This window comes from Adiantum capillus-veneris, chromosome 13, assembly GCF_014529385.1.
Source record: "Adiantum capillus-veneris isolate H3 chromosome 13, ASM1452938v2, whole genome shotgun sequence".
NCBI classification, from domain to species: domain Eukaryota; kingdom Viridiplantae; phylum Streptophyta; class Polypodiopsida; order Polypodiales; family Pteridaceae; genus Adiantum; species Adiantum capillus-veneris.
The window spans coordinates 67,279,411-67,294,269 of NC_140943.1; the positions used below are offsets into that span (position 1 = coordinate 67,279,411).

At 42.0% G+C, this 14,859-nt stretch overlaps 1 protein-coding gene across 1 annotated transcript; it reads right to left on the reverse strand.

Annotated features, from left to right (window-relative positions):
• Positions 1 to 2,774: 2,774 nt before the first annotated feature.
• Positions 2,775 to 3,914, reverse strand: LOC147444192 (uncharacterized). Its single transcript, XM_086526900.1, has one exon. The coding sequence runs from the start codon at positions 3,850 to 3,852 to the stop codon at positions 3,205 to 3,207; it is 648 nt and encodes a 215-aa protein (XP_086383026.1). The 5' UTR covers positions 3,853 to 3,914; the 3' UTR covers positions 2,775 to 3,204.
• Positions 3,915 to 14,859: the final 10,945 nt, after the last annotated feature.

Consider the following 14,859-nt stretch of genomic DNA (forward strand, 5'->3'; position numbering starts at 1 on the left):
TGATGATCTTGCACAAGTCAAGAAAGATTTGGATCTTACCACACCCATGCAAATCTAGCAAACCTCTAATGGTGTGCCTTGGTTATTCAAAGCAAGGGTATATATTTGTCTTTAGCCCAAGGTTTTGATGCATGTGGGACTAGCTTGCCACAAATGTAATCTATACTAGCTCAAAGTTGTATTTGAGGCATACTTGCTCAATAAGATCCTACTGCAAAATGCTAGTATGGTCTCCAATAAGCTTTACACTTTCCAAGCTTGTGCCACCTGCTAGAATTTAAGTTGATGTTACAGCAACCATCCTTTGTAGTTATATTTCACCACTACAAAGCACTAACTTGACTGGTTATCACTTTTTGTATAATATAGGAGCCTGGCAATGCTTCCATGGAACTAAGCTAGAAAATTGCAATCTTTTGTTTCAATGGCCTTTCAAGGAGTAGAGGTGTCTCTGAGGCGGTCGAGTAAAGCACAAATGGTGTCAACAATTAGAGCCACAGACCAACACTAGCTGTCCTGCTTTGAATTTTTTTCGGGTTCATACCTTATCTATAGCAGTTGAGTAGTGGAAAAGGCGTTGCTGACATGATTGACTTGTGTTAGGGCGTGCTACATGCATCAACCATGCTTTTGTGATTTCCAAACTCTTTTCCTGTATTGCTTTGTGGCTACCCAACATTTATTGTGCAATCAGAGAAGCCCACTTCTTGCAACATCCCTCATGCCCCTTTTCAAAGCCATTAGAGGCCACTTGCCTGGCAACTTTTAGCCCATCCCCAATGGAACAGGGATGGCAAATTTGATGCTGATTGCCCCGTTGTGTGTGTGTGCGTGTGTGAAAGAAAGAGAGAGAGAGAGAGAGAGAGAGAGAGCACTGTGACGGGGCCTCTCAAGCACCCCCAACTTAATCACCTGTACATTGCAACATGAAGTGTAAGACAAGAATGCTATCAAACTTCTTGAAGATAACATTCTCAATTGATCCCACAAATTTGTGTCAATGGTCCGTTGAACCAAACATGGGAACTTTCATTCATCTTCCGTCAAGGTCGGGGGATCCTGGCCATCCATCCCCTGTACCTTGTTTAGTGGAATAAGCCATGGAAACTGTGGATGGATGCCACCTCAGCTCCTGTAATTCAGGGTGCAGCAATGACCGGCAGCCAATGTATTGCATGCGCATCAGCATGGGGAATGCAACCTGGTGCTGACAACTCAGCAGCCATAATCTGACCCTAGCTGAGATTCATGCTACAGGAGCCACATCAGCAATCGGAAATTCACGGCACCATCGCCTATGCAGTGACCGTCTGGGCCAATCAACGCTGTGCAGCTCAGCAGCCAGAACTACAATCATTGCCAATCATTGTACGAATGTCAGCACCAGAACTTCTACGCTGGTGCCCTTCAACACGAGCTAAATCTCAATTTACTGTGCTGCCTACTGTCACCTGTGCCGCCACCGCCTGCTGTCCTCCTGCCTTTGTGCAGTACTGGCCCCCCTCCCCCCGAGCCTTGACGGCCAGGAATGGTCCCTGAGGGACCATTCACCACAATTCTCCTCCCCCATGGCTCCCAGCATCCGCTGGTTGCCAAGGGGTTGAAGAATTATGGGGAATGGTCCCTTCCCTACACCAAAATAGTCTTGTGAATGGTCTGTTGCACCAAACATGGTAATTTTCATTCATTTTTCCGATTCAAATTGACTTTTCCTCCTTGTACAAAAGTTCACCCACATGGCAAGCCTACCATCCTTGATGATTACACCAACAGTTCTATATTTTCGTGAAACGCTTCTATGCGTAGTATTTAAATTTTAACTTCAAAATTCTTGCTAGTACCTTGAAGCACCTGCACATTTAAATTTTAACTACAACATTCTTGCTACCTGCATTCATTCCATGAAATGTCTGACAAAGCCATAGACATCCAGTAGTGAGCTTGAGGTGAAAATTTGCTCTCCATACCCATACCCAAAATGAGGAAAGCAAAGCCTTGCAACTCCTCTATACTCAAAAGTAATTGACAACTGAACATTGATGCAACCGATCATCTGCTAAACCGTGTTAAGACCTTGACTGAATGCCCATGGCAGCCAACTTTTCCAAACCAAACACCAAATCATCTTGGCAACTTGACTAGCACATCCATTTCACCCACACAGAAGCAAACACCCTTCATTAAGGGTTGTGCTTGACTTTACATGTGCAGGTTACAAGTTCTAGGAAGACATAATACTTGAGACAATCGCTCAAAACATTTCAGGTAACACTCAGGTAGATGTTTCTATCATTGTTCCTATCATGGAAAAGGCTCCACTACAAAACACCACTACCTCCTTATCAAGCGTCACACGATACAGTTCATGACCATAGCCAATCCCTATGTTGTAGAAAATCCTCCCACTGTCACTCTGACATACAGTGCATATGTTACACTGATGACGAAAATGGAGTGAGTGTACGCACATACTGACACAATCAGGCACTCGACAAGGCTGCTACTAACCTACAAACTTGTAGATAGTCGAAACTTAGAAGCCAATCAAGGTAACAAGGAGGCAAAAAAATGATGTCGCAAACGAGTGAGTGATACTACCCATCTAGCTGAAAATATGGCTAAAAGCTAGGTTTGATTTACTTAATGACAGACCATAAAATGCACTAGTAGTACACATAATCATCTGTTCACAGACACAATTGTTAAGAGACAAAATTATGTTAAATATCATGTCGGGCATATCATACAGAAAAGATGCTGCTATTTGCAGGAACTAGCAAAGATGCACTAACCTACACTCCGACCTTCATTTCTATTTTTGTGATCATAAAATATCAGAAAACATGATGACAGATGTGAAAGCATTACATGAGCTTTAAGTACCTATTTACGTGCCTCAAAAAGGGCAGCTGGGTAAAATATTCATGGCAAGCAGCCTTGAGCTTCTCCGTGAAGCTTACTTGTTTACAGCTTTGTGGTTGGCAAACTTGGGAATAAGCGACCAAGCCGGCTCTTAGTTATTGTGCACATGAAAGGATTAAGGAAAAGAAAAGGAGGCAGAGCGAATGTACCAAAGGCGTAATTTCCCATACTAGAACACATTTCTTGTAAGTGACAACTTTGTGTGTGTCTGATATAAAATGCACAAGCATTGCCCTCTCACATAATTGCAGAGAGCATGACTGCATGTGTCAGTCATGAGGGTTAGATGAACTTAGCAAGAAATGATCCAAAGACCGTATGTTGCTGTATAGCACGCCAGAGATGACGATCCGGCATGAAAGAAGCCCACCAGCGGAAGAAGTGCCGAATCAGAAACAAAAGAGCCTCAAATAGAAGCAAACTGCCAAGGAGTGAAGGCACGACAACAGCATACTGAAGAGACTTCGACTCCCCAGCAACAGTCAAGCCAGCAAACAGGTATGCGGCGACCAGCCAGACACAGACCATGACAAGGCAAGCAACACCACCTGCCGTTTTCGAGAGGCCCTCAGCGAGCCGCTTTCTCTGTAAGCCTATGGGAGCATACCTGTTGTTGGGATTCTGCTGCGCAGACAAGAAGTGGGTAATGGAGACAGTGAGGCCAGCGATGCAGCTCATGAGCGCCAGGCTGTTGAAAAAGAAGAAGATCTGCAGGGAATGGGAGTGCGGGGAAGAGGAGGCGGATGGATGGGAAGGAGAGAACTTGATGGGCGTGGGGGGGCGCAGGAAGCCAGAGAGCGGAGCCATGGCCAGGATGAAGAAGGTCAAGAGGCGCGGGCTAATGCCCCTCAGCAGGTGATCGTGCAGGTGGCCATAGTCGTGAACGTCCATGGGCGGAGTGGGCAACGCGAAGCTTCTCAATTGCTGCATATCTGCTCCCCCTGCTCGCAATAGCAGTATATAGACGCTCTCTCTGCGTCCGTTTCAATTCATCGGCGAGTTATGTACAAACCTAGCCAGTTCCCTGTAATTTGTGAAAATTCCCAAAATACCCCTCTAATTGAAAATTCCCAATGTACCCCTCATATTTGGCCAAAAATTACCAAAATACCCTTCAATTTTGCCAAAATACCCCTAATTAACCTTGCAAACCTCTGTAATAAACAATTTCTTTTGCAACTCTTCATAGGAAGATAGGTTCTCCTCAATAGAAGATGATAAAACTAGGATATTAGATGGTATTGAGGCCTCCTTTCTTGAAATTGTTCATCATTTTTGAACTCAGATGCCTTTAATTGTGAGCTCATATGTGAATAATTTTGTTTGAGACGCTAAAAGATAAATCTCCATTGCCATAAACATTAGAGTATGCAAAAAATTGGGGCAAATCCATCACAAAATGATGCAAGGGTATATTGGAAAATTTTCAAATGTGAGGGGTATTTTGGAAATTACAAGGGTATTTTGGTAAATTTCCCTTAAAACTAAACGAGAGGCTTACTCCTTCTACTTCACAAGATCTTGCCTTGGAGGATCTTCTATGGCAAAAGCAAAGCAACCTTTTCATACTATACTATGAAGTATTTTTTGAATCATAAGAAAAAGTTACATAGTGTGCAACTTAAGTTAGTGCTAGACAGACTTTATATTTTGAATCATAAGCAAAAGTTAGATAGTGTACAACTTAAGCTAGTGCTATGCTATGCAAAAGTCTGGTGGAGAGATGGCATAGTGTCTCTTTGAAATTTATAAGAAACGAAAGCTTTGCTCTGCCCCGTAGTTTAGTGGTGCAGTCCACCCTAATACACAAACATGGGAATTCATCGCAAGATATCAAACCTCACGTCTCGTCGATAAATCTATGTTTATATTGGTACATAAGGCAAGAGGGAAGAACCTTGATACACACAAATATAATAAAAAATTGTCTCCGATAGCTTTAGTGTGGTTCTCTCTCTCTCTCTCTCTCTCTCTCTCTCTCTCCATCCAAACATATATCTCGGGACCGCTTATTGTCAAAGTTTGTAGCTACCCTTGAGATGAAAAGGCCTCTCTCTCTCTCTCTCTCTCTCTCTCTCTCTCTCTCTCTCTCTCTCTCTCTCTCTCTCTCTCTCTCTCTCTCTCTCTCCAAACATATATCTCAGGACCGCTTATTGTCAAAGTTTGTCACTAACCTTGGGATGAAAAGGCCTAGTCATCAAATTTAATTGAAGGCAAGGAGGAGCAGGGATAGCCCTCTTGATGGATCCATTGATTGAGATTAAGGTATGTGTAGCGGGATTGAAATTCATTATGTGGATGCTTGTTGTTGATATGTAATGATGGGCACAACTTAGGAAGAATCTGTTTATTTAAAAAACTTTTTAAGTTGAAGCTACAAAGGTTTCATGTACTAGATGTAAGGTGTCAATGTTGATACATTTTCCATAGTTTCCATTGTGTCGTCAATCCACAACCTGTATTTGTTAACATTGGACACATATGCAAAAATAATGGAACAATCATTGAGGTAGATTGTGATATAAAACATCACTTCACCGAATCGACATAGCTACTAGAGTCTATAAGCTTTGGTAAGAATACTAGTCTTGGTAGTTTTTACCATATAGATGCAGCAGAGTTGTTGTAGAGTTCTCTAAAGCTGCTATGCTCCCCCACTATAGCTAGAGCTATTCCTTGACCCATACTTGGATGTCAAACCTTGATAGCTAGCCTCGCCACCTCGTGGATGTTAGCGATCTAGACTTTGAATGACATTCTTTTAGAGTACAAGAAGTCAAGGTTAGTAAATAAATACAAAGGAGTAAGGTTTGGTGGTAACTACATTCCATCCAACTATGTCTCTTTAAGTTGCCTTGTCTATATCACCAAACAAAATATGTTGAGAGCTAGCTATCCATAAGCACTTCTCTCATAAGCAATCCATCTATCATAGACTTAATTATTGTCTAAGGTCCTGCCATCCTCAAACCTGATTCTGTAACCGACCTCTTCACCAAGCATGCAACCAAATTCTTCAGCAACCCTCTTGGCTAAAGACATTGTCGGCACTCTTTGAGGTTGTGTGGAACCAATCTTTCCTTTGTTGTGTACCTTGTTTCTGGTAGGTATTGTTTAACTTGTGTTGTTTTCCCTGAATCAATGTCTCCAATTGCAACTAAAAGGTAGTTCTCAAGACTTTGCTAAACAAATCATTTTTCAACTTGTAAATGGAGAGACTTTGTCTTTGCTTCTGTATTGGTCAAATGTGGGTGCCTTACCAAATGCACAGTTCCTCCAATTTGGCATGTCATACGCAGATTCCTACACCACAAAGTTCCTGAACAAGATGTGGATATCATATTTCTGGCATGGGATCTTCCCATGGACGATTCAAATCCGTTGAGATGGAATGAAGCATGATCCTTTGTTGTTGCTTTTGCAATTCTCTCTTTTTGCTAGAGTTGTCATTGTAGCTCTCTGAAGTGAACCATTTGATTTCATACAATTTTCATAGGTGACACATTAATGAGTAACTTGTTTGCCCTCGTAAGAAGGTTGGTTCATCGTCATTGAGCTCAAATTAAAGCTCCTCATATGAAGAGATTTTTTTCATCAATAGAATATCTTGCCCTATCTTTTGGTCCACATCCCTCATGGAAAGGAAAATTTTATTGCCAATCATGGAAACAATCTCAAGTTCATGTAGTTGATTTTCTTTTTGAAGAGCTAGGGTTTCTATCATCTTGATCCCTCCTACTCCAGTTTGGTGTGTTCAATGTTCATCATCATCCCATCACTGATAGAATACCCATAGTATCTATCCCTATGATCATCATGCTCTCTCTCTGAGTCCTTCAATCAACGTCGTTGTGGTTACAATCCCTTTGATATTCATCATCTCCTTCTCTCATGTCGATCATGTCTTCCCTGATCTCCATTATTGTGTCGATTATGTCTACTCCAATCTATACATCATCTCTTCTTGGACTTCTGCCATCATAATGCATGTCCCATTCAATTCCATATGACCAGCTTTTAAAAGCTATTGATGCATTCGACGCAAGCGATCAAAATTGTAGGGATTTTTTTATCAATGACATGTATTTTTAGCATCGTTGGATAAGCTAGGCAGTGCATGGGATTTTTGTATCAACAATGTGCATTGCAACATCTGTAGGGAGTTAGAACACATGGATTTTTTATTGTCGTCTACGTTTTTAACATCATTTGATAACTTGGTAGTGCCTGCATTAATGGCATGACCGTTTGATAACTTGGTAGTGCCTGCATTAATGGCATGACCGATTAGAGAAGCATCCAGGGATGTGCATTGCGTGCCTCTATGAGTTAGAACGCACGATCATTGCTACATGGAGCATGCTCTAGGGTATTTGCAACAAAATTTTTGGTCAAGGATAGTGCTCAGGCAGGAAGCGTGAACTGCATCTTCGCATTTACAGGTGACAAAAATGTGAACCTTTAGGAAGCTAGAATTGGGGGAGGTTTAGAACACCCGACACTTCAACTCCATTACCAATGTGTCAAAAGGTACTTCTTGCGAGCCCAACACTTGATGTTTCCTGCACTACACATGTTCACAAATGCATAGTACGCTCTCTTTCCAGCTTCCAAACTATGCATAGCATATTCATGCCACTTGGGATTATCCAGAACCTCAAGGCCAAGGTACTTAAAGCTCTCAACAACTTCAAGTGTCTCATTGTTGTACACAATGCTGGCTTCTCCTTATGATTGGTTTTCACAAGCATAACCTTTGTTTTGAATTCATTCACAATCAGCCCACTATGCAAGAAATTTTTTTCAATCAGGTCATACTTAGATTGCATAACTTCCTCCCAGTGAAACTTATCATCCATCTGCATGGCAGAAGGCTCAATAAGAGCATGTCAAACCCTAACTATTGCTCCATGCTCTCTCTGGGGTGTTGCTAGTGGAAGGCTTCTCACTAGACTTTTTAGTTGTTACCAAATCAAAGGCAACATCCTAAAATGTGATTGTTCTGTACTCAACCTCTTTGATAGGATTTTTATGCATCTTTGACTCAAGATGGAGAGATAGACTATTGTTTGTGGCACCCAAAATCTCATAAAATTATTTGTAGTTCATACGTGATCTTCAATCAACAAACATGCATTTGTGTGACTTTGGATCAAGTTTGTTTCTAAGATCCTTTGGTACATGAGTTTATGCCTCACAACCATAGACACATAAATGATCATAGTGTGGTTTCTTTCTTGATCACAACTTCTTTGGAATCTTGTAATTCAATGACATACTAAGCGAGTTGTTGATAATGTGAATTACTGTCAAAATGGCTTCAACCCAAAATCCTTTTGTCAAATTTACCTTAGAAAGCATAGTTGTAACATGCTCTTGAATCATGGAATTCATACAATTAGCCATTGTTGAATCCTTCTCCTTGCACAAAATTCTATCATGTTCTTCAAGACATATTCCCCACCATTATTAGTCCTCAAGTTCTTAAGCTGTTTGCCTGGCCAATTCTCAATAATTGCAAGGAAATTTTGAAACATGGAGAATACCTCATCTATATGTTTCAAAGGGTAAAACCACACCTTCCGAGTAGATTCATCTATGTATGTTATAAATTAAGTGGATCCCACCAGAGACTTGGTTGAATACGGCTACACATGTCACTATGTACAAACTAGAGTGGCTCAACATGTCTTCTCTTGAATGGAAAATGAATAATCCTAGTTTTCTTGCCATATACACAATTTTCTCACAAATAAAATTAACTAAGACTCAACAATAAAAATACCCAAAATGTGTTAGTGTTTTCATTCCCTTCTAGCTCATATGGCCTACTCGGCTAGTCTACAAGTTAGTGATGGTAGCTCGCCTATAGAAATAAAGTCATCATATATAAGTGACACATGCATAGAGTACAAAATACCATTTGAGAACCACAAGATCGCCCTTTTTTTATCATCCAACAATTATTCCCAAACATTGCTTTGTATTCCAAGTCATCCAACTATCTGATTGAGAGTTCTTGTCTCTTTGTGTAAATTCTTACTCTCTTGAGACTTCTTGTCTCTTTGTGCAACACAAGAATCCTCCTTCACATGACCTTTCTTATAGCAATTGTAGCACTTGACATTGCACATGGAACCCCTCGATTTATTGTGCGAGTTCCTACGATCGCTACTCTTGGCATGATCATGAGTGCGACCTCGCAACTTCTGTGAGCTAACAATATATGCATCGCACTCTTGCTCTCATACATGCTACATAACTTTTAGCATATACATGTGGTAGTGATGTGTGTGAACACACTAGGACCGCCGGGGCATTTTTCCCCTCTTTAGGAGGTTTTTTCCCCCGTGCATTGTATTTACGCCCATCACTCTAGGGCTATCTATCTTTCCATTTCACACTAAGTAACACACTCTCTATTGTGTGCCTTGAGCTTCCTTCGTCTTCTCCAAGCTGTGTGTGTTTCTCTGCAACCCTAATTCCAACAATTGGTATCAGAGCAGGTCACGTCCTCCCGGGCTTAGTCGCCAGCTGCTCTAGCACACGCCTGCTCACTTTCTCCGATTTCAGTGAGCTTTGGCGAGCGTTCGCAGGTCGACAAATATTTTGGGTTAGCTCGAAGAGCTAGGTCTACTCAGAATTTTGATTTGGGCTCATTTCGGCCTCCGTTTCCACTACGGGCAGTACTGCACAGGCTATTTCGTCATTTTGTGCAGATTTTCTGTCAGTGCCGTTTTCTGCATAACAGGTGCCTTATAGTCTTCTACGGTTTGTGCTATATAGCACAAGTTGTTCTCGCTCCATTTCTCCTATTTTCGGGCAGTTTTCACATTAGGTGCAGCATTTACCATGGCTGACAACAACAACACAGATGTGTTCAAGATGTTTGCTGCTGAGGACAGGTTGGATGGGGACAACTACCCTATGTGGGCTTATATGATGCAACATGTTCTTGTGTCAAAAGGTGTCTGGAACATTGTGCAGGGCATTGATGTACGTCCTGGTTCTGAAGATGTAGGCGATGTTGAGGATGTTGCAGGTCTTGCTGCAAGGATTGCAACTGTTAGAGTTGTTTTGCCTACGGCAGAACAAGCTCGTTGGGATGTTAAGGATGCGCAGGCTCATGCATTGATTGCGTTGTCTGTGAAGCGCACCATTATTCCTCACATCCGTTCAGCAAAATCTGCAAAACAGGCTTGGGATATTCTAGCAAGTCTTTATGCAAGCCGCAATGAGGCTAAAATTGCTTTGCTGCGTAAAGAGCTAGAGTCGAAGATTATGCATGAGGAAGATGATATGGACACTTTCCTTGCTAGTGTCAAGGATATCAATGAGCAACTCATTTCTGCAGGTGAAGTCATTTCGGACAGTTCCCTTGTGCAACTGTTCTTGATGCCTTACCAGATTCCTACCAGACTTTTGCTAGTACTTGGAGACTCATGACCCAAGGAAATCCTGAAGTTGTCAAGTTTGATGCATTATGCACATTGCTGTTGCAAGAGTCACTTTCTAGAAAAAACAGGACTAGGCAGCGTGCAGTTGAACAGGCTTTTATTGCTTCTCAAAGAAAGGGTGGTAACAGTAATGCAGCCACTTCTTATGGTTCTGCTGCGAGTGGCAAAAATTCTGTTCCTAATGCTTCTGGTGGCAGCACTTCGTCTGGCAATTCTGGTGATAAGGGCAAAAAGAAGATGCGTTGCCATTATTGTAAAGCCAATGATCACTTGATCAAGTCGTGTCCTAAGTTGAAGGCCAAAGAGGCTAAGAAGAAAGAAGGTGGTTCCACTGCAAATGTTGGTTCCACTACAAATGCAGCCATTGTTGAGTCTTCTGTGAAAGGAGATTGTGATGCTGATGTTGATGCAGAATGGGCTTTTAGCGCAGAGTGCACTTACAATCCTGCTGTCCATGATGCATGCTTGTCAGTTGCTGCAGATTCACATGTGTGGTATTTCGACAGTGGTGCTACAAAGCACATTACCTCACATCGTGAATTGTTTACCTCTCTCGAGTCTGTCCCTCATGGGAATTCAGTCACTTGTGCCAACAACGCCTCTTATCCAGTTCAGGGAGTTGGAAAGATTGTGCTCACTGCTGCTAATGGCAGTTCCTTCACACTTGTTGATGCACTTTATGTACCTGGGATCAAGAAGAATCTCTTGTCTGTATCCGCACTTGCTAGACTTGGACTTGTAGTCAAATTTGTGGATGACAGATGTACAGTTCATGATCTCAGTTTTGGTGATGAAATTGTTGCATCTGGGCTTTTGTGCCATGGGCTGTATAAGCTCACTTTGTATGACAAGTGTGGACAAAATTTTGCAAATGCTGTTGCAGATTCAAGGGCTATTTCAGATGCAAAACTTTGGCATGCACGTTTTGGTCATCTGAATTTTGCCAGTTTGCTGCGTTTGCAGAAATCTGATATGGTTGCTTCTTTGCCGCCTCTTGAAGCACCTGTCAAACATGTTTGTGAAGGCTGTATTCTGGGTAAAATGCAGCGTTCTAAGTTTCCAAAGGATGGTTCAGTTAGGGCCACATGCAGGTTGCAGCTTGTGCATAGTGATGTTTGTGGGCCCATGCAAACTCCGTCCTTGGGCAATTACCTGTACTTCGTGACTTTCATTGATGATTACTCCAGGCATGCATGGGTATTTCCGCTTAAAGCGAAGTCCGAAGTTTTTATGTGCTTCAAACAATTTTTGGCTATGGCTGAAAATGTCTCAAAATGTACTATGGGCACCCTCCGTTCCGATCGAGGGGGGGAGTATATGTCTCATGAATTTAATGCATTTCTGGCTAGTCGTGGGATAAAACACCAATGTACAGTGCCTTATACACCTCAGCAAAATGGTGTTGCTGAGAGGAAAAACAGGTCACTAACGGAAATGGCACGATGTATGGTCAAAAGTCAAGCTTTGCCGCATTCTTTTTGGCTTGAGGCCATCATGTGTGCCACTTATGTACTTAACAGGTGTCCTACGAAAGCTTTGCAGTCTATTACTCCATATGAAGCATGGCATGATAGAAAGCCTTCTATTGAGCACATGCGTGTTTTTGGCTGTTTGGCATATGCTTTGGTGCCACAAGTGCAGCGCAGAAAATTGGATGATAAGGCTGTCAAATGTATTTTTGTTGGTTATAGTGCTAAAACCAAAGGTTACAGGTTGTATCATCCGCAAACAAAACGTATTCTCATTTCACGGGATGTAGTGTTTGTGGAAGATTCTGTTCAGCCCTTGCTGTCATGTACTAGAGACAGTAATGTAAGCTCACAGGACATTTATGACACTTTGTTGCCTCTTTTCAGTGGTCGAAATACGAACGTAAGTTCCAATAAGGCAAATGTACAGCCTATGGGGGTTTCTGAAAATGTTTTAGAACAGCCTATTACTGATGCAGATGTACATGACGTACTTGATGAGGAAAGGGCTGAAAATGAGCAGGCTAGAGGTATGCCAAAATGGCTGGTGCACACTTTGCGTGACAGTAAATTGGATGCACCTTTATCTAGTCGTACTCGTTCAGGCTCTCGCCATGCATCTTATGCATCAGATTGTTATGCTTTGGCTGTGTCTAGTTTACATGATGTTGAGGAGCCTCTGTCTTTTGATGAAGCACAGAATTCAGAAAATTGGATTACTGCCATGAAATCAGAATATGATGCACTTATAGAGAATGACACATGGACTTTATGTGATTTGCCTCCTGGCAAAAAGGCCATTGGTACGAAGTGGGTTTACAAGTTGAAACGCAAGCCGGATGGTGAGATCGATCGCCATAAGGCTCGACTTGTTGCAAAGGGTTATGCACAACAAAAAGGCATAGATTATGAAGAGACTTTTGCTCCCACTTGTCGTATGACTACTGTACGTTTTCTATGTGCATTGGCAGCTCATTTTGGTTGGGATGTACATCAATCAGACATTGTTACTGCTTTCTTGAATGGTGACATATTTGAGGAAGTTTATGTAACGCAGCCTCGCGGTTTTGTCATAAAAGGACAAGAGGACAAAGTGTGCAAATGTAAGAAGGCTTTGTATGGGTTGAAGCAATCTCCTCGTGCTTGGTATGAGAAAGCTGACACTCATTTGGTTAAACGAGGCTTTCGTAACAGTCCAACAGAAAGCACATTGTATGTAAAGCGTGAGGATGATGTATTTCTCATTGTGGTTCTTTATGTTGATGATTTGGTGATCACTGGACCAAATGAGAGACATATTGCTGAATTTAAGGCTGATTTGAATGCTACTTTCAAGATGAAAGATTTGGGGCTGTTGCATCATTACTTGGGTATACAGTTTAAGCAGTGTGATGGTGGTATTGCCTTGTGTCAGAAAAGTTACATAGAGACATTGCTATGTAAGTTTGGACTTGAGGATTGCAAACCTATTGACACTCCCATGGAAACAAGTTTGAAGTTGAGTCTACATGATGCTGGCGATCCTGCTGATGTCACTCTTTACCAAACTGCTGTTGGCTGCCTCATTTATGTATGCAACACGAGGCCAGATATTCAGTTTGCAGTTTCGTAGGTCAGCAGATTTATGCATAGCCCAGGGTCTAAGCATTGGCAGGCTATCAAGAGGATTTTCCGCTACCTTAGTGGCACTTTACATCTTGGCTTGTTTTATCCCAAGGGGGGATCATTGCCGCCAGACTTACATGCTTTTTCGGACTCAGATTGGGCTGGTTGTTTTGACACGCGAGTGTCCACAAGTGGTTTTTGTTTCATGCTTGGCAGTTCATGTATATCATGGTTGAGCAAGAAGCAACCTACTGTGGCCACTTCGAGTTGTGAGGCTGAGTACAGGGCAGTCTTCACAGCTACGGTTGAGTGTGTATGGCTCAGACGCCTTATGGCTGACTTGGGTGTTGGACAGGACACTGCCAACACTATCTACACTTACAGTCAGAGCGCATTGGCAGTTGCGAGGAACCCAGTTTTTCATGCTCGCACAAAGCACATTGAGGTGCATTACCACTATGTCAGGGAGAGGCTCTCAGCAGGAGAGATCAGCTTGGCTTATGTGCCAACACAGGACAACCTTGCAGATATTTTCACAAAGACATTGTCTCGTGAGAAGCTTGAAGCTTTCCGCAAAGCTTTGGGCTTACTCCCCTTTGTGGACTGATCCTGTCCTCAGGGCATGGCACTTCCCTTTCTCATGTGCCAGCTCTTGTTCGCCGCATCACTCCAAGGGGGATTTGTTACCATATACATGTGGTAGTGATGTGTGTGAACACACTAGGACCGCCGGGGCATTTTTTCCCTCTTTAGGAGGTTTTTTCCCCCGTGCATTGTATATACGCCCATCACTCTAGGGCTATCTATCTTTCCATTGCACACTAAGTAACACACTCTCTATTGTGTGCCTTGAGCTTCCTTCGTCTTCTCCAAGCTGTGTGTGTTTCTCTGCAACCCTAATTCCAACAATAACTTATCTTGTAAGTCTCTAGAAGGAGTGCATTATATTTGCGAGCATTTCATTTCATGCTTTTCAAATTAGAGCACCATTTTTTGAGCTTTTTGGAAACAATTTTGTGATATATATACATATATATATATATATATATATATATATATATATAGAGAGAGAGAGAGAGAGAGAGAGAGAGAGAGAGAGAGATTTGTCGGTTTCCACGACAAGAAAACTTCAAAATTTCAAGACCAAAAGTATGTGTCTTGACCTATAACGTTTCGTTAATCAGAATCAAAAAGCAAAGTGTACCCAAGGAAAAATACGAAAATATTACTTTACTTCACAGAGAAAATGATAAGTAATAAATCCACCAAAATCATTAAATGGCCTCTGCCACATTTTTCATAGATATCAAGGATCTCTTTTGTTCACAAAGTTGAGAGATTCTCTCTTGTTCACAACATTGAGAGAATCTGGAGGGGCTACTAATGAATGAACGTAACATCTACGT